This window comes from Aegilops tauschii, chromosome 3 (genome assembly GCF_002575655.3).
Source record: "Aegilops tauschii subsp. strangulata cultivar AL8/78 chromosome 3, Aet v6.0, whole genome shotgun sequence".
NCBI classification, from domain to species: Eukaryota; Viridiplantae; Streptophyta; class Magnoliopsida; order Poales; family Poaceae; genus Aegilops; species Aegilops tauschii.
The window spans coordinates 589,421,434-589,444,980 of record NC_053037.3 but is presented as its reverse complement, the minus strand read 5'-3'; the positions used below and the strand labels follow the sequence as shown (position 1 = coordinate 589,444,980).

The following is a 23,547-nucleotide window of genomic DNA, read 5'->3' as shown; positions in this document are numbered from 1 at the left end:
TACCAGTACGGGAAGCCTCTCGTCAAAGATGGAACTACTCTAACAACGATGATGCGAAGATTCCATGATTGGTACATGGAAACCTGCAGAGAGTCTGGGAAGGATACTTTGACGCTGAGAGTTAAAGAGGAGCACGACCTCGTTGGAATTGAACTGTTGTCTGTTCCATTTGAGGAGTTCTTCCAGTTTTTCAATCAAAAGGTCCTCGATAAATTAACGGTCACTTGCTACTGTCTGTAAGTACTACTTCTGTCATTAAGTGACTATATATAGCTCAGCTCTTTCATTGCATGTATATATAATTATCCTCACTATATTATGCAGATTGAAGATCGTCGAATGCAGAACAGCTGAAATCTATGATATTGGGTTCAGTAACACAAATCTCATAGATGAATTTACGGTTAAAGTTAATGCCAAAGAAACCGAGGCCAACTTGCTACGATCGTTGGAAATAAATCAAAACAAAGATACAATACTCTTTCCTTACAACTTCAAGTGAGTGTTAATTTCTTGTGCATATTCGGTTTCCCTTAATTATTACCCGAGGTTATAGTAATTAATGTAATTGATGAGTTATGCATGCGTGCGCAGGTTCCTCTATATTCTCCTAGAGATTAAGCTTGAGCAGGGACTAGTAACCGTCTTAGACTCGAGACGAAAAGATCCCGAGGACTATGCAGACATGTCTAAAATGCTCGACAAGTAAGTTCAATCGATCATATTATCGCACCATATCGGCAACTTTGTTCATTTCCTGATATCAAGTAATTGTTTTCTTTGTCTCGCAAGGTTTGGAAAGTATTCACCGCAAAAGTTCCGGGACTGCCGCGGGATCTGCGATGGAAATACCCGAAAGTAAGTACTACTAGCTAGCTAGTTCCGCGCATCTCCCGTTGATTCTAGCTACTTTCATCAATACCATTTATAATGCTTCATTATCAGTTTGACTGACCTCTATTTCTCGTAAAGTGCTTGTGGCAGGAAGCCGGGAATAATTACTGTGGATACTACGTCTGCGAGTTCATCTACAACGCGACGGCCAAGAATAGGCGGGGCTACTCTAAAAGACAATATGAAGTGCGTAAGCAAAAATATTCACAATTTTATTTTATTACCATCATTTCTGTTGAGTTTCATTCATATATATGTATTGACCCCCTTCTTCAAATTAGATGTGGCAGATGCGCACTGAACTCCTATCGCAAGATCGCATGCGAGCAATTCAAGAGGAATTGGCGGGATTCTTTCTTGACCACGTCATCAATAAAGCCGGAGAATACCATGTGGAACTTGAGTTCATATATAATTAGGGGATTATATTGGAAGAGATCTTATATTGTATATATGTAGCCAGTAGCATCGGATAGATATACGGAAACTTGTTGTTCGAACAATCTCTCGAAGAAAGAGAGGTCGATCACTTCTCTCTGTATATGTTCATGACGATCTTGTGTACTTAATTGTTTCCTTCATTTGCTTACTAGCTAGCATGTCGAGTCCTATCTATACATATAGTACGTAGCGTCGACCAAGCATGGAGATAAGAGAGGACACTTCTCTCGATTAGCTAGCTAACACAATATATGAAATCCCTAAATTAACCCTACAAAACCCCCAACCCCCCTCCTTTAGAAAGAAAAACCCAGCTCCTGACCTGCTGACGCGTGGATGCCTTTTAGTCCCGGTTGGTGCTACCAACCGAGACAAAAGGCCCCCCTGCTTGGGCAAGCCGAAGCGGCCACGTGGAGCCCCATCTGTTCCGGTTGATATAAGAATCGGGACTAAAGGTACTGGGCTTTAGTACCGATCCTTTAGTCCCGGTTCCTGAACCGGGACAAATGGGCCTTATAAACCGGAATAAATGGGTTTTTTCTACTAGTGATACTGAGGGGGTAACCGTTCTTGCTGTACTGAACGGTGAAAAGTTTTTGCCGCGCAAAACTTATTAAATAAGATAGTGGTTCTTGATCGCCAAATAAACAATAAAAAATAAGATAGCGGTTCTTTGCACTCGGCTAGGTCGATGGAGGCATAGATAAAGCTTTCGCCGTGCATAGGCGAGAGTAGACTGGCTATATTCCCGGACCAAGAACCTTGTGCGTGGGAGCTTGGTTCACGTAGGAAAGCACAGCCAGCACCGTCTGGACGATGGTGCCCAGGACGGCCATCGCGCCGAAGACCCACGCGGCGGCGAGCCAGGGGTTGCCGAAGCGGTGCCTCATGACCCAGGCACGCCACCGGTGGAAGCGCGACTTGTAGTGCGCCTGCAGCGCCACCCCAATCGGCATCAGGTAGTGCTCGCTGGCGGGGTCGAAGACGACCCCGTCCGCTATCCCCCGGAACATGGCGCACACGTCGGCGTCGTTGCCGAGCATGTGCTCTATGACCCCACGGCGCGACAGCAGCGCCACGTCCTCCGGCGTGCTCAGCAGCTGCGACATGAAGACCACGTACGCCGCCACGTAGCTCGTGTCGCGGCTCGTCGCCGACCAGCGGTAGCACTGCTCGTACGCCAGGACGTTGCGGAGGATGTAGTTGGTCTTGTCGTCCACCGTGTGCTGCGCCATCCTTAGCACCCCGTTGGAGAAGGACACGTCGAGCAACGGGCGGTTGGCGCCCGCGCCCGCGTCCGCGTCGTACCACCGTCTGAACTTGACGCCGGCCTCGTAGTACTCCGTGGCTCGCCTGAATCTTCGGTACTCACCGGGTGTGGCTCTGCAGGATACCAGTAATTAATCACAGGTAAGGTATACATATAAAAATTCTATCGGGAAGGGAATTACTGGTACTCCAGTATTATTCTTATTCATTCAGGAGAATTACTGACGATGACTTCCCCGGGACCGCCGGGGCCGGGGCCGGGGCCTGGGCCTGGACCTGGACCTGGAGGCAGCTTGGCTTCAGGTAAGTATGGCACAGGTGGACCAAATGCTCACACTGCTCATCACACTTGGACGCCGTCGGGATCTTGTTCATTATTAGACCACGATTTTCCAGGCTATCTCGGCTATCGTCTTCCTTCCTGTTCCACCATCGCCCGCCCGCAAATTGTAGAGTCCCTGGATAACAAAGAAAGGTATCTGGTTCTCCACCATTATCAAGTCATGACTAAGACTGCTCAGAATACTAGTCTTAGGATGGCACTGCTCCTGATTACTGCTGTCGTGTCCTTGCGCATCACCGTCGGGCGGGTTACTCTCACAGGCACCGCGAGATGCGTCCTCTTCTTCTTCTTCTCGGGGCTCAAAAGTTTCCAACAGTCCAATCAGCTGCAACCCACCTTGAGCAGCATCGTGCAGAACTCGTCCCATTCCATGGCGACGTCGCCACCGTAGCAGCTCCTCGCTTTGGCCTCGATGGACGCAATGTACTTGATGTACTCTAGGATCGGCGGACCGCCGACCTGGAGGGCGAAAGCCAGGTCATCGTCCTTGGAACTATTGCCGCGCCGCACTTCCTCTGTTACATTGTCGCCACGGTGGTATGGTCCAAAGGACAGGAACCTCGGCTCGTACGCGTCCTTGTCGGCGGCATGGAGCCTCTCCGGGACACGATAGATTTGTGCTCGAGGTGGTGGAGGTCGTGAGCTAGCACGCATTTGATGATCGATGGTTTCGGAGAGGTTCAGGATGCGAACGTCGATGGCGATGTCGCCGAGCCCACTCGCATCCGCGTGCCCTGTCTCTGCATGCATATCATTCACCTTAGTATTAACTAGTCATCAACCCGTGATTCTGCACGTAGGGGGCTAGCAATTTTTTTAATAATTTAATATTTTACATAGAAAATTTATATAACTATTGTTTCATCTGAATCTTGTAAAAACAAAGTACAACACATCTACAAATATAATTTACTACTTCTTTTCATAGTGTATAACATATTTTATTTTCCAATTATAAATATACTCAGAACATTGTGGATCACCTTATATTTTTGAAAATTTTGTAGTAAGCATTGTGCCACAACAGAGAGTGATGACACCACTATATATATTTAATGGCTCCTAACTTTTGTAGTTACTGAATACATTGAAAATGTATTTTGTAATTCCTAACTTTTGCACAGTTTAGCAATCTTTATTTTTGAAATATATTCCGGAAATTTTATTACATGTAATTGCCAGATAGATTTAGAATTTTTTTGACACTGAGATTTTAATATTTTCTTAAAATTCTGCATGCAAGTCACATACATATTCAGGAGTATAGTAAGTGTGATTTAAGTAGATGTGTGATTGGTATGATACACACATATATGCATTGTGCGTAGTGATTTTCGGATATTTTAAAATGTCAAAATTCAAATATAGAAGCTCGCCCTTCTCTACTTCAAAAGTTTCCCTAAAATATTGGATACCCACCTATTGAATTTTAAAATTTTATTTGTACTTTTGAAAATTAATCCTTCTGACATCCCAACTGAGTCATCGGGAAAATTAATGACACTGCTTTTCTTTGGCTACTACTAATTGCATTTTTTATTTAGTTAAGTGCTCTCCATTCTCGAGCATTTGTCCTGAAATGTCTTCTAGACGAAACTAAATCTACATGCCCTCACTTCTGAGACCAACGGATTTCTGATGCACATGCGCAGTTAGCAATTTTATATTTTTGACATATATTCTAGGATTTTTACTACATGTATTTGCCATAAAGATTTATAACTCTTTTGATACTGAGATGTTTAATATTTTCTGAATACAACGTGTGCATGTCACATACATATTCAGGAGTATATATGTAAGTGTGATTTAAGTACATGCGTGATTGATATAGTACACACATATAAGCATTGTGATGGTGTGCGTGCTGATTTTTCCATGAGAAAAAAGTAGTCTACCTACTTACACGCATGTACGCACTGCATCTTTACCTTAGTGTCTCACAAATGCATGGGTAACTTCATCGGTACGCTTTCTAGAAAAACAATTTGTGGGAGATCATGATCAGATTTCCCTTCCCATTTATGTCTGTAGTTTTTTTTTTCAAGAGAAGATAGGAGAGATGAGGGGGAGCACGTCTCAGCCTTTCTTTCCCTTTTTTAAGCAAACGGAGAGATATGACTGCAATTTTTTTTCATCAAAGAATAAGGAAGAGACCAAAGGGAGGACGACTGGCATAGGTGAGCACGTCTCCTGTTTCATCCGATGGCTACGAACGAACTATATATTGATTTGACGGATGTAATTTGTTACTTTCTAGGATTAACGTGGTCTCTCATATGATGCTTCCAATTAGTAAATATAAAATCCTTTTTTTGGCGAATAACACCTTAGTAGTATTAGTGAACTGGGACGAAAAAGAAATCCTACTGAAACGGCACGGGTCGGTTTCGTTCCCAGACCTCATTTCTGCATTTGGATCATCAAAAGAATCAGAACCACTCGATTTCAGGGAATGGCATATTCCCTGTTTATGCCGCCGACCGGTCTCTTGAAATTGAGCGGACCACACGGAACCGCCCACTCCCATCAAGTGAAACGGCACGGGTCGGTTTCATTTCCAGACCCCATTCCTGCGTTTGGATCGTCAAAAAAAGCAGTACCACTCGATTTCAGGGAATGACAATATTCCCTATTTATGCCGTTCCGAGCTGTCTCTCGAAATCGAGCGGACCACGCGGAACAGCCCACTCCCACTACATCCTTACTCACCCACTACAGCAGCAAGGAGCCGCAGCCACCACGGGGCATCCAGCACGAGCTGCCGGGCGCGTCCCATCCAGCCAGCCGTCGCGCTTGAGCACGCGTCGCCGGGAGTCGCGGTCGTGCGGCGTCGGGAGCGCCGCATCCAGCTGGCCGTCGCTCTTGAGCACGCGTCACCGGGAGTCGCGGTCGTGCGGCGTCGGGAGCGTCGCATCCAGCCGGGCGCCGCGCTTGAGCACGCGCCCCTGGGAACCGCGGTCGTGCGACGTCAGGACTCAGGAACCGCTCGCTGCGGGGGGGCGTCGCATCCAGCGGGCCGGCGTACAAGGACGCAGGATCCGCCCAGCGTCGGCGTGATGGACAGGATGGATGGGGTGGGAGGAAGCCCGAGGCGAGCTCCAGCCTCCCGACGTCCTCCTCTTCAGCTAGCATGGTCACCGTGCTTATTTGGCGGTCGGTGCTTGCTCAAGGATGGTGTTGGCGCTGTAGGCAGCAGCAAGTTCAGATAAACTGCGCAGTTGTTAGTTCAGACTTCAGATTCATTGGCGTTCTGTCCTTAGGAACCATTCCATCCTATCTCATTCTCTTCTAGCTAAACACCAAGATGGAATCATTCCGTTCCTTAGGAATGGAACGGTTCCATGACATTCCACTTGGTTCCGAAACCAAACACACCCATAAGGGGTGTTTGACTGTTTTCACTCAAATATAGGTGTGCTGTACTTGTCTAAATTCGTATGCCCTCCAAACATGACATCATAGATTATACCAGCTGGATCAACAGAATGACCAAATTTTGAAAATGGCCATACGAATTGGCACGATCTTGAAGAAAATTGGAGCTGCTTAATTAGTTCTCCAAGTTGAAACAAATGGAAGACTACGCCATAAGCAACAAAAGAAGCAATGGTGTAAATGTAATTGTAAGTTTGCCTATTCACTTGACTGAAAGATGGCATGAACATAACGTCAGAAAAGGTAGATTGGCAAAAGGAAGAAGCTGCTTCCAACGGCAAGATGCTCGGCTGTGGACACACGGCTTAAAAATTCTCAAGGTATGTTCGTCACTACTGCCCAAGACATGAACTATCCGTGTGCAATATGTATGTACATTACAATAGGGCTAAGCGCGACTGACCATGGAAGGAAGAACCAGCACCGGAGGAGGGTGGCACTTGTGCCAGCTCAATTCCGTTCTCCGGCATTGCGGCTGCTTCTGAACCAGGTTCGATCAGCTCACGGTCGAAGCTCCGGAGAAGGGTCTAATAAACGAGTCCCGACTGGACAGGAACCACTATTAATTAGTCAGTTCCTTGGCTAGTTGGCACATGGCCGGGCAGTCGGTACTCGACAGATACCCAAGACACCGGCTACCCGGCCGCCAATCAAAGCCGATTTGGTTTCTGGACAGGGCAAGGGCGGGGGCCATACTGCACTGTTCCGGAGCTTGGCAGTGACTCCAGTGAGTACCGTTGTCAAGAAACCAACGTCACAAGCTGAAGCTCTCGGAGTATGATGGATAGGAGGGGTGTGGCGCCTCTTGAGAGGAAGCTTTGGCGGTGCCAGGTTGGCAGCCGCCCATTCCAGTTGCTTTTCTGCAGTCTTGGTAGCACATGAACATGGCATGTTAGTAAGAAGTTGCATCACAAATTTCAAAAGAGCTAAATAAATGACTCGTATACAAAGACATTAGGGCATCTCCAGTGTGGATCACCAAACAGATACCACCAACACGTTGACGGACATCCGTCGAGCGTTGTCATTCAACACAATTTACCAAAGTGGACGCAAAAAGTGAGACACCGAGCATTATAAAAACCAAATAAAAAAGTTCACTAATTCCGTTCGAATCAAGGTCGATGACCCAGCCACCGACGTGACTTTTTTGCATCGTCGCCGTGCTGCTTCTGTGCCTCGTCATCCTCAGCTTCAATCTCCTTAAAGAGCCCCTCACGTTGCGTGGAGATAAGTCGGCCGCTGCATGTGACGAAGATGGTGCAGGGATGGAGGGGGCACAACCGTCGCAACCCTCTTTTGCCACTTCGCGGATGCAGGGGAGAACTGATTTACAACTTTTGAATGGTAGGGGCACAGCCGTCGCAACCCTCTGCTGCCGCTGCTGCCGGCCGCGGTGCTCCGCCCGCCTCTGCTGCTGGGGGTGCCGGGGGGGTCTGGCCGCGCCGTTCCGCTCGCCGCTGGTGCTGGTGGTGCCGGGCGCGGGGTCCAACTCCGCAAGGGCCGCTTGCCGGAGCAGGAGCCGGTCGTGGCGCTCCACCACCCGCGCGACAGGGCCCGGTGGCTGTTGCTTCCGGCTCTCAGGCGCCGGTGCATGTTGCTCGGGCAAGCGCGCAGCAGCCGGATGAACCGGTTCAGCAGCCGGTGGCCAAGGCGCCGGCCCTAGGAAGAGGTCGCGGTGCTCAAGGGCGTGGTGGATACAGTGAATACAACAGAGATGGTCGGAATTTCAACCAGTACGGGCAGTGGGGAGACGATGGATATGATGCATATGGTGAGGGGCTGCACCGTGGATCTTCATCTGATGGCAGCCGTGGGTATAACTGGTACAATGATGATGGTCCAGGACATTTTCAGGGCCCGCCCGTAATTTTGTTGAAGGCGTCGCCGGACCCAATTATCGCTTTCGGGGCGGGTATCGGCGTGGTGGGAGAGGGAGACGCCCACCTCCACCGAGGGATATTCCACCGCCACCACCGCCTGTTGCGGACATGGCTATGGGGGAGGAGCTCGAGCACTCAGCAGATATGGTGGGAGACTCATCCACGTTGCCCGCGGCTGCGGTTGATGCGGTTAGGGCTCTGGCAGCGGTGACAGTTCCGGCAGCTTCTGGAGCTGCAAAATCTAGGGATGGCACGTCTGACAAAGGGCCAGAGAAAGCGGAATGAGAAAAACTCTCGAAGTGGGCAATTAAGAAGAAGAAGTTGCCTTGCTATAGATGTGGCGAACCGGGTCACTTTGTGGCAGAGTGTACTAATGAGCTTTGTGATTATTGCCTCAGATCTCAGCATGTGATCGGGGAATGCCCACTTCTATCCGGTCCTAAACCTGGCATTAACATATTTGGTGTGTGTTGCAAGGAGTTGATGTTCTTTGAGACACCGGAGGTGGACCCTCTACCATAGATGGTTGAGAGTTCCTTCTCAGCAGTAGTTTGGGTTACTAATGGACAGTTGACTGAGGCTCAGATTGTGAGACAACTGCGTGACCTAGTGCCAGGTAACTATCAGTGGCATCTGGAACAGTTAGAGGGACAGGCTTATAAGGTGGATTTTCCCACTAAAGAGGATTAGATGCATTTTCTCAAGTGGGGCTTGTGCAGAGTCCCAAGCACCAACATTATTATTGCTTTTGATGAGTGGAAGCAGGAGGAACCAGAGAAGGTGTGGGTACGTTTCTTTGGCGCACCACCAGAACTGATGAAGCACTTTCTGATTGCTTGGAGCTTGGGTGGTATGATTGGCAAGACAGAAAAGGTGGACATGCCTTTTACTCGTGCACAAGGGGCTGCGAGGTTGCTGGTCAGTGTTGTGAGTGTTGAGCACATACCAGATGTGGTTAGATGGACACATGCTGGAGTCACTTATGTTTTAGAGCTTGAGATCGGGCATACTCCGATTTCCCAGGATGGGGATGAGACTCAGGATATGGACACGACTGAGGGGGGCGGAGCGCCCGGGAATCAGGATAAGGGGACCGATGATTCACCACATGAGTCGGACAAGGGGCCCACTGCGCAACCAGATAAGGCAGATAGCTCTGCCAAAGAGGCGCCCCCGTCCACAACTCTGATGAACACGCTTTGCTTTGGTTTGTTTAGATCGAGGTCGGCTCCTAGGCGGTTATGGAGCACCAGAGTCGAGGCAGACGACCCGGAGGAACTTGAGTTGCCACCGGTGTTGAGTCTGGCCTGCGAGGCACGACGGCACTCGAGCGACACGTTGACTGCGGCCCAGACATGATTGATTCCACTCCTGGCGGGCAGGTCGTCACTTACAGGGTGGCTGCGAGTGGGGGGGCCGTGGGCAGGAGGCCCATAGCACCCGCCTACTTGCGCCCGGCCTGTCTTCTTTGGGAGGGGCGCCTGGACAGGAGGTCTGTGGCACTCTACCCACCCCGGCTGAGGCGACCCCGAACGAGCTGGGGGTGAGGTTCGGGGAGGAGTCTCGTGCCGTAACCCCCCCCCCCCCCCCCCCCCCCGCAGGACCGCGCCGTGCAGAACGACGAGCTGGGGGTGAGGTGCGGGAAGGAGTCCCGTGTCGAACCCCCCCCCCCCCCCCCGCAGGACCGTGCCGTACAATGCGGCCAGGGGACGAGATGTTCTAGTGGGGAGAGGGGGAGCGGGACTAGTGAGCAGGCGGCTCTACGGTCTTCTTCCCCCTTGACCTCTACGGCCGAGTTCCGCTCGACCACGCCCTACCCTCCTTCATCGACGATAGGGGATGGGCGTGGGAGTCGGGAACATACCCCTCGGGAGAGGACGGCGGAGGAGCTTATCTCTTTCAGCGGGATCGCGGATCCGGTGTCGGCTGGCAGGCGTATCAGCAACCGGATCCAGGGACAGCCGGATGCGGACGACCTGCAGCTAGCGCGTGCTAAGAGGGCCGCCATGCTTCATCATGTCGAGGCTACTACAGGTGCGTCTTTTGATAAAAGTTGTTCAATTTTGCACTTCTCATATAATGAAATAGTAGATAAGGCAAACGACTTAGGAATTTCTTTGGGATCAAATGAAACCGAGGTTGTCAAATCCGTTAACGATCTTTTAGAGTTGGAAGCGGAGAGGGCTTCCGAAATCATTCGAAATCTTGCATCTATCAAACCCATGAATGACAATGAAATGAACAATTTAGGAATGGTTTATCTCGCAAATATATGTAATAACATTTTGCCTAGTGCGGAGGCGGAGGATGAGGAGGATTCGGAGACCATAGACACGGTAGAGCCTCTCCTGATGGAGGGTGCAGTTTCTGTCGTTGCCAATCCTACTTTCCCGCAGGGTGTTGAGGAGAAGCCCAAACGGCCCTGGAAGCGGAAAATTTATCCTACTTCGGCAGTACGCAGAAGTGCGAGAGTTAAGCTTAAGAAAAAATTTCATGATGATTTATGAAAGGACTCTTCTGGAATAGCAGAGGTCTAGCTGACTTGGCTAAACAAAGATTCTTAGCAGAGACAACGATAGAACAACACTAAGACTTTATTGCACTTTTGGAAACTGGACGAGATAATTTCACATCACAGTTTCTTCAAACTCTCTAGTGTTATCGATTTTGACTGGCACATCTTACCTCCTAGAGGAAGATCCGGCGGGATTTTACTAGGAGTACGGTGTGAGACGTTAGAGGTGCTTAATGTGGTTCAGGGAGACTTTTCGGTTAAATTCAGGGTGCGATCAAAACTGGATGGGTTCCGATGGTCTCTAGTAGCTGTATATGGGGCAGCACAACCTGAATTCAAACCTGACTTTCTGGCCGATCTGGTGCAGATTTGTGGAGATGAAAATCTGCCAATACTAGTCGGGGGGATTTTAAAATCATCAGGAGGAGAGATGAAATGAATAATGACAATTTTGATGGACGATGGTCTATAATGTTTAACATGATTATCGAGAGTCTCAATTTGAGAGAAATAGAGCTCACCGGTAGACAGTTTACATGGGCCAACTCGTTACCTATTCCGACTTATGAAAAGCTGGATAGGGTACTTGCTAGTGTGGAGTGGGAACAAACATATCCGTTGGTGTCGGTCCATGTGATGCAGAGAGCGATCTCGGATAACACACCACTTCTTTTAGACTCGAGTGAGGCTACCCATGTGGCAAATAAAAATACCTTCTCCTTCAAGCAAAGCTGGTTTGAGCGAGAAGGATTTATGGAGATGATTGCACGAGAATGAGCTAAGCCGGTTAGTGGAAGGACACATGTTGAGAGATGGCAAAATAAAATTAGACATCTCCGACAGTTTCTAAGAGGTTGGGCCAGAAATGAGAGTGGGATTTACAAACGAGAAAAAGAGCGTCTTACTCAATTGATTGAGACACTAGACTTAAAGGCTGAAGCCACTCTTCTTTCTGTTAATGAGCAACGAACCAAGTCCGACGCTGAGCAAGGTCTACGAGCTCTCTTGAGAGAAGAGGAGCTAAAGTGGGTGTTGCGTGCGAAAACGCTTAGGGTTGTCCAAGGGGACGACAATGCACAATTCTTCCATATGGTTGCAAATGGTAAGCATAGGAAGAAGAAAATCATACAGCTTGAACAGGACGAGGGGACAATAGTGGGACATGAAAATCTGAAAGCATACATCTCTAACTATTATAAAAAACTTTTTGGACCCCCGAATACAACTACGGTGTCACTTGATGAATCTGTGATTTATGATATACCTCAATTACAGGCAGCAGAGAATGATGTTCTCTCTGCACCGTTTACTGAAAAAGAGGTTCATCAGGAAATATCCCAAATGAAGCCGAATAAAGCACCAGGACCAGATGGGTTTCCAGCTGAATTCTATAAGAAATGTTGGCATATTATTAAAGATGATCTTATGCCTATGTTTCATGATTTTTTTGACGGCCATTTGGAGTTGTTTCATCTTAACTTTGGTACGATAACGCTGCTACCTAAGAAAGATGAGGCAGTTCGGATGGAACAATTCCGGCCCATTTGTCTGCTGAATGTGAGTTTCAAAATTTTCACAAAGGTTGGAACCAATAGATTGACACAAATTGCTCATCCGGTGATCCAACCAAGCCAGACAGCGTTCATGCCGGGACGACACATACTGGAAGGGGTAGTCGTCCTACATGAAATGCTTCATGAGATCCACTCGAAGAAACTGGATGGGGTTATCTTAAAAGTGGACTTTGAGAAGGCGTATGATAAAGTAAAGTGGCCTTTTCTTCAGCAGGCAATGCGCATGAAGGGTTTTAGTGAAACCTGGAGGAACCAAGTGGATACCCAAGTCCAGAAAGGTAGTGTTGGAATCAAGGTGAACGATGACATCGGTCACTATTTCCAGACACATAAGGGGTTGCGACAAGGGGATTCCATGTCTCCTCTTCTGTTCAATATTGTGGCAGATATGCTGGTCGTCATTATTGGCAGCGCCAAGCAGTATGGCCATGTAGAGGGTCTAGTTCCTCATCTAGTCGATGGAGGGGTATCCATTCTACCGTATGCTGATGACACTATTCTATTCATGGAACATGACATGGCTAAGGCATGTAATAAGAAACTTATCTTGTGTCTCTTTGAACAATTGTCTGGCTTAAAAATTAATTTTCAGAAGAGCGAGGTGTTCTGCTTTGGGAAGGCCAAAGACAAGGAACACACTTACAGACAATTGTTCGGATGTGAATCAGGTGCTTTACCATTCAGTTACTTGGGTATACCGATCCATCACCGTAAGCTATCCAATAAAGAATGGAAATGTATTGAAGAACGACTTGAAAAAAAAACTTAGCTGCTGGAAGGGCAAGCTTGTGTCATATGGAGGTCGGCTAGTCCTGATTAACTCAGTACTGACTAGTATGCCGATGTTTCTACTTTCGTTCTTCGAAATTCTGAAAGGGGTTCGAAAGCGACTTTATTTCTTTAGATCTCGCTTATTTTGGCAGTCTGATGAGGCCAAGAGGATATACCGTCTCGCACGATGGGATATCCTTTGCCGACCAAAAGACCAAGGGGGTCTCGGTATTGAGAACTTAGAAATTAAGAACAAATGTCTTATGAGCAAATGGTTATACAGATTAGAGACAGAGCCGGAGGGAATGTGGTCTCAAATCCTGCGCAATAAGTATCTGCACTCGAAAACACTAGCCCAGGTTACCATGAGACCGACTGACTCGCCGTTCTGGAAGGGACTTATGCAAACGAAGGACCTGTTCTTTCGTAGGGTCAAATTCTTGGTTGGCAATGGGATGTCAACAAGATTTTGGAAGGTTAAGATTCCTTTGCGTATTAAAAATCTTCATGTGGTTTGTCCACAAGCAAGTGATACTCACAAAGGACAACTTAATTAAGAGGCGATGGGTAGGCAGTTCGCTGTGTTGTTTTTGTGATCATGATGAAACAATACAACACTTATTTCTTGAATGCCCACTTGCCAAGTTACTTTGGAGGATGATTCATATAGCTTTCAATATTAATCCTCCAGTAGATATTGCGTCTTTGTTTGGGACGTGGTTAGCTGGTGTTGAACAGATTACTGCGGCTCGTATTTGGATTGGAATATGTCTACTACGCAACCTTCTTCTTGTAGACGTTGTTGGGCCTCCAAGTGCAGAGGTTTGTAGGACAGTAGCAAATTTCCCTCAAGTGGATGACCTAAGGTTTATCAATCCGTGGGAGGTGTAGGATGAAGATGGTCTCTCTCAAACAACCCTGCAACCAAATAACAAAGAGTCTCTTGTGTCCCCAACACACCCAATACAATGCTAAATTGTATAGGTGCACTAGTTCGGCGAAGAGATGGTAATACAAGTGCAATATGGATGGTAGATATAGGTTTTTGTAATCTGAAAATATAAAAACAGCAAGGTAGCAAGTGGTAAAAGTGAGCGTAAACGGTATTGCAATGCTAGGAAACAAGGCCTAGGGTTCATACTTTCACTAGTGCAAGTTCTCTCAACAATAATAACATAATTGGATCATATAACTATCCCTCAACACGCAGCAAAGAGTCACTCCAAAGTCACTAATAGCGGAGAACAAACGAAGAGATTATGGTAGGGTACGAAACCACCTCAAAGTTATTCTTTCTGATCGATCTATTCAAGAGTCCGTAGTAAAATAACATGAAGCTATTCTTTCCGTTCGATCTATCATAGAGTTCGTACTAGAATAACACCTTAAGACACAAATCAACCAAAACCCTAATGTCACCTAGATACTCCAATATCACCTCAAGTATCCGTGGGTATGATTATACGATATGCATCACACAATCTCAGATTCATCTATTCAACCAACACAAAGAACTTCAAAGAGTGCCCCAAAGTTTCTACCGGAGAGTCAAGACGAAAACGTGTGCCAACCCCTATGCATAAGTTCACAAGTTCACTGAACCCGCAAGTTGATCACCAAAACATACATCAAGTGAATCACGTGATATCCCATTGTCACCACACATAAGCACATGCAAGACATACATCAAGTGTTCTCAAATCCTTAAAGACTCAATCCGATAAGATTACTTCAAAGGGAAAACTCAATCCATTACAAGAGAGTAGAGGGGGAGAAACATCATAACATCCAACTATAATAGCAAAGCTCGCGATACATCAAGATCGTTCCGAATCAAGAACACGAGAGAGAGAGAGAGAGAGAGATCAAACACATAGCTACTGGTACATACCCTCAGCCCCGAGGGTGAACTACTCCTTCCTCGTCATGGAGAGCGCCGGGATGATGCAGATGGCCACCGGTGAGGGATCCCCCCTCCGGCAGGGTGCCGGAACAGGGTCCCGATTGGTTTTTGGTGGCTACAGAGGCTTGCGGCGGCGGAACTCCCGATCTATTCTGTTTTCTGGAGGTTTCAGTATTCATAGGATTTTTTGTAGTAGGTCTCACGTCAGGGGGGGGTCTCCGGGTTGTCCACGAGACAGGGGCCCACGCCCAGGGGGGTGGGCGCGCCCCCCACCCCCGTGGGCAGCCCGGGACTCTCCTGGCCCAACTCTTTTACTCCGGGGGCTTCTTTTGGTCCAGAAAAAATCATCAAAAATCAGCACGTCCATTGGACTCCGTTTGGTATTCTTTTCTGTAAAACTCAAAAACAAGGAAAAAACAGAAACTGGCACTGGGCTCTAGGTTAATAGGTTAGTCCCAAAAATCATGTAAAATAGCATATAAATGCATATAAAACATCCTAGCTGGATAATATAATAGCATGAATACTTCATAAATTATAGATACGTTGGAGACGTATCAGCATCCCCAAGCTTAATTCCTGCTCGTCCTCGAGTAGGTAAATGATAAAAGAAATAATTTATGGAGTGTGAATGCTAGCAGGTGCACAAGTTTGATCAATGATAATTTCAATCACCTTTTCTAGCATCATTATATGTTATAACAGTACCTCATATCATAAAGCTTCTCATCATCAAGTAACAAGTTATTCACATGTTAAAGTATAGATCATAAACTTTCTTGAAAACTAACAAACAGTTCTCAGTCATCAAACAATTGCAATTCATCTTATTTTCAGGAAGGGTCTATGTAAGAGCTTTGATTTAGCAAATCCCACATACTCAACTATCATATAGTCTTCCATGATTGCTACCACTCAAAGCATATTTTTAGAACAAATAGCATCCATCGAACACAGAGAAAGATAGGGGCTCAATGTTTCGCCTCCCAACTTATTTATCATATAGATAATTATCAACAATAATAATTCGTGATCAAATATATATTGTAATGGCCATATATGCTTAGATCTTTCTCCACCACATGATGCTTGCCAACTAAAAAGTAGGTTGGAATGAGAAGGAATACTACTAACTCTTGCATAAAAGTAAAAGATAGGCCCTTCGCAGAGGGAAGCAGGGATTTGCAGAGGTGCCAGAGCTCGAAGCTTTAAAACGGAGATGAAATAATTTTGAGAGGTATGCTTTCATTGTCAACATAACGACCAAGAGTTCCCAATATCTTCCATACTAGATACATTATAGGCGGTTCCCAAACAGAAAGGTAAAGATTTTACTTCCCCTCCACCAACAATCACACTCCACGGCTTGTCCGAAACAACGGGTGCCGTCCAACTATCAACAATCCTGGGGGAGTTTTGTTTAAATTATTTTCGATTTTGTTTTTGATCTTTTGATCATAGGACTGGGCATCCCAGTTACCAGCCATTTTGTCGTGAATGATGAGTGGAGTCCACTCATCGTGAGAATAACCCACCTAGCATGGAAGATACTGACAGCCCCTTGTCGCTACATGAGCGATTCGGGCATACAAAACAGATTATTATTTGAAGGTTTAGAGTTTGGCACATGCAAATTTACTTGGAACGGCAGGTAAATACCGCATATAGGTAGATATGGTGGACACTCATGGAATAAACTTGGTTCAAGGAATTTTGATGCACAAGCAGTATTCCCGCTTAGTATAGATATTTTGGCTAGCAAAGGATTCTAAATAGCAAGCACCACATGTTAGAGGATCCACAACAATATAACTTCTATACAAATATACCCAAGCATAACTCATTATGTTGTCTTCCTTGTCCAACTTCAACTAATTTGCTCAGGTTTGAAATAATTAATGGGGCTCACAATCATAGAAGATGTCCAAGATAGTATATTTATATGTGAAATCTCTCTTCCTTCAATATTCTTTCATGAATTGTTCAAGTGACCAATACAATGTTTGCTAACCTTCAATAAATTTACCACCTCTACTTCTTATATGTGAAGTCATTACTCCCCATGGAAAAGGCATATGAAACATATATAATTTCAGATTTATGACATTCAAATCATTCAACCATTTACTCATAGGATATAAGTGAAGCACACGAGTAAATGACAAACTACTCCAAAAAGATATAAGTGAAGATCAATGAGTAGTTAAATAATTATGTAGCTATGTGAAGAATCTCTCTCATTTAAGAATTTCAGATCTTGGGATATTATTCAAACAGCAAGCAAAACAAAATAAAATAAAATGACTCTCCAAGAAAAACACATATCATGTGGTGAATAAAAATATAGCTCCAAGTAAAGTTACCGATGAACGAAGACGAAAGAGGGGATGCCATCCGGGGCATCCCCATGCTTAGGCTCTTGGTTGTCCTGGAATATTACCTTGGGGTGCCTTGGGCATCCCCAAGCTTAGGCTCTTGCCACTCCTTATTCCATAGTCCATCGAATCTTTACCCAAAACTTGAAAACTTCACAACACAAAACTCAACAGAAAACTCGTAAGCTCTGTTAGCGAAATAAAACAAACCACCACATTAAGGTACTGTAATGAACTAATTATTTATTTATATTCGTGTTAAACCTACTGTATTCCAACTTCTCTATGGTTCATAACCTTCGATACTCGCCATAGATTCATCAAAATAAGCAAACAACACACGAAAAACAGAATCTATCAAAAACAGAACAGTCTGTAGTAATCTGTATCTAATGCAAACTTCTGTAACTCAGAAAAATCTACCAAAATAGGAAGACCAAGATAATTTGTTTATTGATCTACTGCAATTGTAATCAGTATTTTATCAAGTTCTGGTGATTTTTAACAATTGTTTTCGTGAGCACAAAGTTTCTGACTTTTTCAGCAAGATCAAATAACTATCATCCAAGAAGATCCTATAGGTTTTACTTGGCACAAACACTAATTAAAACATAAAACCACATCTAACCAGAGGCTAAATCAAATATTTATTATTAAACAGAACCAAAAAGCAAGGAACAAAAATAAAATTGGGTTGCTTCCCAACAAGCGCTAACGTTTAACGCCCCTAGCTAGGCATGATGATTTCAATGATGCTCACCTAAAAGATAAGAATTGAAACATAAAGAGAGCATCATGAAGAATATGATTAGCACATTTAAGTCTAACCCACTTCCTATGCATAGGCATTTTGTGAGAAAACAACTTATGGGAAAAATAATCAACTAGCATAGGAAGGCAAACCAAGCATAACTTTAAAACTTTAAGCACATAGAGAGGAAACTTGATATTATTGAAATTCCTACAAGCATATATTCCTCCCTCATAATAATTTTCAGTAGCATCATGAATGAATTCAACAATATAACCAGCACCTAAAGCATTCTTTTCATGATCTACATGCATAGAAATTTTACTACTCTCCACATAAGCAAATTTATTCTCATCAATAGTAGTGGGAGCAAACTCAACAAAATAACTATCAGGTGAAGCATAATCCAATTGAAAATTAAAATCATGATGACAAATTTCATGGTTATCTTTATTCTTTATAGCATATGTGTCATCGCAATAATCATCATAAATAGGAGGCATGCTTTCATCATAATAAATTTGCTCATCAAAACTTGGGGGACAAAAAATATCATCTTTATCAAACATAGCATCCCCAAGCTTGTGGCTTTGTATATCATTAGCATCATGGGTATTCAAAGAATTCATACCAACAACATTGCAATCATGCTCATCATTCACATATTTTATGCCAAGCATTCTATGTAATTCTTCTTCTAGTACTTGAGCACAATTTTCCTTCCCATCATTTTCACGAAAGACATTAAAAAGATGAAGCATATGAGGCACCATCAATTCCATTTTTTTGTAGTTTTCTTTTATAAACTTAACTAGTGATAAAACAAGAAACTAAAAGATTCGATTGCAAGATCTAAATATATACCTTCAAGCACTCACCTCCCCGGCAACGGCGCCAGAAAAGAGTTTGATGTCTACTACGCAACCTTCTTCTTGTAGACGTTGTTAGGCCTCCAAGTGCAGAGGTTTGTAGGACAGTAGCAAATTTCCCTCAAGTGGATGACCTAAGGTTTATCAATCCGTGGGAGGTATAGGATGAAGATGGTCTCTCTCAAACAACCCTGCAACCAAATAACAAAGAGTCTCTTGTGTCCCCAACACACCCAATACAATGGTAAATTGTATAGGTGCACTAGTTCGGCGAAGAGATGGTAATACAAGTGCAATATGGATGGTAGATATAGGTTTTTGTAATCTGAAAATATAAAAACAGCAAGGTAGCAAGTGGTAAAAGTGAGTGTAAATGGTATTGCAATGCTAGGAAACAAGGCCTAGGGTTCATACTTTCACTAGTGCAAGTTCTCTCGACAATAATAACATAATTGGATCATATAACTATCCCTCAACATGCAGCAAAGAGTCACTCTAAAGTCACTAATAGAGGAGAACAAACGAAGAGATTATGGTAGGGTACGAAACCACCTCAAAGTTATTCTTTCGGATCGATCTATTCAAGAGTCCGTAGTAAAATAACATGAAGCTATTCTTTCCGTTCGATCTATCATAGAGTTCGTACTAGAATAACACCTTAAGACACAAATCAACCAAAACCCTAATGTCACCTAGATACTCCAATGTCACCTCAAGTATCCGTGGGTATGATTATACGATATGCATCACACAATCTCAGATTCATCTATTCAACCAACACAAAGAACTTCAAAGAGTGCCCCAAAGTTTCTACCGGAGAGTCAAGACGAAAATGTGTGCCAACCCCTATGCATAAGTTCACAAGGTCACTGAACCCGCAAGTTGATCACCAAAACATACATCAAGTGAATCACGTGTTATCCCATTGTCACCACAGATAAGCACATGCAAGACATACGTCAAGTGTTCTCAAATCCTTAAAGACTCAATCCGATAAGATAACTTCAAAGGGAAAACTCAATCCATTACAAGAGAGTAGAGGGGGAGAAACATCATAAGATCCAACTATAATAGCAAAGCTCGCGATACATCAAGATCGTTCCGAATCAAGAACACGAGAGAGAGAGAGAGAGAGAGAGAGAGAGAGAGAGAGAGAGAGAGAGAGAGAGAGAGATCAAACACATAGCTACTGGTACATACCCTCAGCCCCGAGGGTGAACTACTCCCTCCTCGTCATGGAGAGCGCCGGGATGATGAAGATGGCCACCGGTGAGGGATCCCCTCTCCGGCAGGGTGCCGGAACAGGGTCCCGATTGGTTTTGGGTGGCTATAGAGGCTTGCGGCGGCGGAACTCTCGATCTATTCTGTTTTCTGGAGGTTTCAGTATTTATAGGATTTTTTGGCGTAGGTCTCACGTCGGGGGGGGGGGGGTCTCCGGGTTGTCCACGAGGTAGGGGCCCACGCCCAGGGGGGTGGGCGCGCCCCCCACCCTCGTGGGCAGCTCGGGACTCTCCTGGCCCAACTCTTTTACTCCGGGGGCTTCTTTTGGTCCAGAAAAAATCATCAAAAATCAGCACGTCCATTGGACTCCGTTTGGTATTCTTTTCTGTAAAACTCAAAATCAAGGAAAAAACAGAAACTGGCACTGGGCTCTAGGTTAATAGGTTAGTCCCAAAAATCATGTAAATAGCATATAAATGCATATAAAACATCCTAGCTGGATAATATAATAGCATGAATACTTCATAAATTATAGATACGTTGGAGACGTATCACCGCATGCATCATCATGATGCAAAGGCCGGGGGCATGCCTCCATTTCAAAAAAAGAAAAACAATTTGATTTCTCAGTATGGCGAAGGACTGAGCAATTCGTAGCATCGGTCTGCTTTATTCAAATCAATGTTGCTTAAGTGCATCAGTCCTCCATATGGAAGTAGAACAGACAAACCGTAGAGCAACTGAATGTTTGATGACTATCCCCGTGATGTGTCTTGCAGCAACTTCCATGTGTGTTTGAAAAACAAGATGAACATTGACAACGTGAAGTTATAATCGATGACACCGACTAATGAATAACTCTGCAAGAAAGCAAAGACAAAAGGTATGCAAAGTGGATTGTAGAACACACCGAGTATTTGCATTCGACAACAACATTTCATGAAATTATGATTCAGTAGTGAGAAGCATCCCAGCATGGTAATATTCATCATTCCTCACTGTAAAAGCTCATAGTGATATTTAGTTAGTTTTCAGCAATTGAGAGATCCTTATGGTGAACGGACTACTGCCAATGTCTTACTACCAAGACAACGGCTGATTCACCAACCCGACCTTGGAAGGGAATGTTTTAGCAACAAAGAACCACAAATACATTTATAGTCCTGAATTATCAACATGCTAGTACGATTATTTCTGGATGTTACCTCCCTGCTTGGAAGGCCAGCAAGAGTAAGCATCACAGGTTGCTGAGAAAGCTCCCACTTTGCAATGGAATCAGGTGCAGACCGATCAACTGGATGGTGAAACTTGCATCATCAGAAAATTTACACAATCCTGTAAAATGAGAAAACAGTCCAACTTTTAGGTGAGACGTTCCTCTGAGTTCATAGGCTGTCTACGCACATTAAAGTTCCTGCTTTGATCAAATATCCACCTAACCATCAGGTAGGTGTTAACACTAACCAATATAAACACTGGACAATAGTTTAATATGAGTAAACACTAACCAATATAAACACTGGACAACAGTTTAATAGAGAGTCTGTTAAAAATAGAAGCCACACTTTATATTGGTCTGATCATACTGTAAGAGATCATGAATAACAATACGACAATCCATAAGAATAATACTCAGTTCTTAAGTGTACATTTTTTTCATATGCTGGCTACAGAAAGCGAATATAACCTATTTAGCAGCAGACTTTCTTGTTTTCGATAATTGAGACACCCTGCCCAGCCTTCGCAACCGAAAAATTTTAGATTCAAAAACTTTTTACACAATCTTTTTGAGAGCTAAAAAATCTCAATTTGCACATCAGCAGGCCAACTGGAAAGCAGAAAGTCCAGCTTCACAAGATATGATACACTGGCCTGGCAATGCTCATGATACTCATAAGTGGTAGGCACAAATATGGAGAAGGAAGAGTACATACTTGTTGAATTCACCATGCACATAAGATCTACTATTAGAAATCTCTAGAGCACCTGACCAAAGAGCACGAGTACTTCAGGAGAACACCTGTCCATTCTGGGGTACTCTGCGCACTAATCTTGCTGATGCACTTGTGAACGTGTATGCAATCCAAATAAACATCAATTGTTAAAAAAAAGAATATACAGAAACTGCAGCAGGAGAGCATTCACTCATAAAGCAGAGCAAGCAAAGCAAGGTCATAGGTCTATATTAATAGAGAGGCGGCAGTCTTACAAGGTGGATCACAAAACACAGAATATATGTTCCTATAGGTTTCTTCACTTATTGAACCAAAGCACAAATGGCCACAATGCATCTGACTGGTCTATTAATTTAGGAAGACACTACACGAGCAGCCAAAAGCCAAAATTCGACGACACATACAGTGTTGCATCGGAAGACCAGAGAGCAAAAGTGCCCATTCTTGAAAATCCATAGCCTTCTGGTGCCTTTTTCTATAAGCATAATAGGGGTGCAGAAACATCCTCTTCAGGACCTAAAATAAAGAATTCACAAAAAGGAATAATGAATCAGATATTCTCCATGGAGCGAGGGTCTGAACAATTGGAAATGAGAAATTATTCTGGTTAAAGATAATGACTATTCAAAGCTAATACTCGCTTTCAAAATAAATGAGAGTTATAAATACAGTCCTCGTGTACTAACAGTGAAAAAAAATGTGATGCTCCAAGCAACAAAAATTTATAAAAATCAGTAAAAAAAGAGAACATACACAAGTAAATAGCATGATCTAACCTAGATATATGATTCTCCAAGAAAATAAACTTCAGAGAAAATGTGAAACATTTACTTGAGTGTCTAAAGGGTAACCAATATGGAAGAGCATATGAGAAGAATGAAGAGTTAACTTAGACAAAAGAAATGCATCATATACACTGAAACTAAAGAATGAAAAAATAGTAGTGTGAAAACAGAGGAATAGGGTGCACATCTTAGAAAAACGCCAGGATACCTACCTCTTAAAAGTAGCCGATGGGAAGACAAAATAAAATGATTTCAGGTAGTTTCGCTGCACCGTAATGCGAATCAGCACAATTCACTACAAAGAAAGATATTTGGAAAATAGTAGGTCAGAGCCCGCGTGTTTGTGAAAAATTTCCAGAACCAATAGCCCTTGATAATTGTAGAACTTAGAAGTTAGAACACACAAAATTCAACCTGCACACCAGTCAGCTTTCAATTGCTATGGCGTAATATATATGTTGCACAAATGACTCAGGAAGAACAATAGTATGCATATTAACATGTTCCTTGCGTGTGATTTGCGTCATCCTTCAAATGAAACACTTGAATTTGCAAATGAG

The 23,547-nt window shown here is 44.3% G+C and overlaps 1 protein-coding gene across 1 annotated transcript; it reads right to left on the bottom strand.

Annotated features, from left to right (window-relative positions):
• Positions 1 to 1,850: 1,850 nt before the first annotated feature.
• LOC109733505 (UPF0481 protein At3g47200) lies at positions 1,851 to 6,993 on the bottom strand. Its single transcript, XM_020292727.4, has 3 exons — positions 6,789 to 6,993; positions 2,831 to 3,687; positions 1,851 to 2,718 (listed from the first exon to the last, which is right to left on the bottom strand). The coding sequence occupies exons 2-3, from the start codon at positions 2,977 to 2,979 to the stop codon at positions 2,076 to 2,078; spliced, it is 792 nt and encodes a 263-aa protein (XP_020148316.1). The 5' UTR covers positions 2,980 to 3,687; positions 6,789 to 6,993; the 3' UTR covers positions 1,851 to 2,075.
• Positions 6,994 to 23,547: the final 16,554 nt, after the last annotated feature.

What these genes read in the sequence shown, in the direction of transcription:
- LOC109733505 (XM_020292727.4), bottom strand. Translation starts at nt 2,979, where the DNA reads ATGAACAAGATCCCGACGGCGTCCAAGTGTGATGAGCAGTGTGAGCAT. An exon ending in GCGGTCCCGGGGAAGTCATC is followed by an intron (nt 2,719 to 2,830) that starts GTCAGTAATTCT and finishes GGTATCCTGCAG; the next exon opens with AGCCACACCCGGTGAGTACC.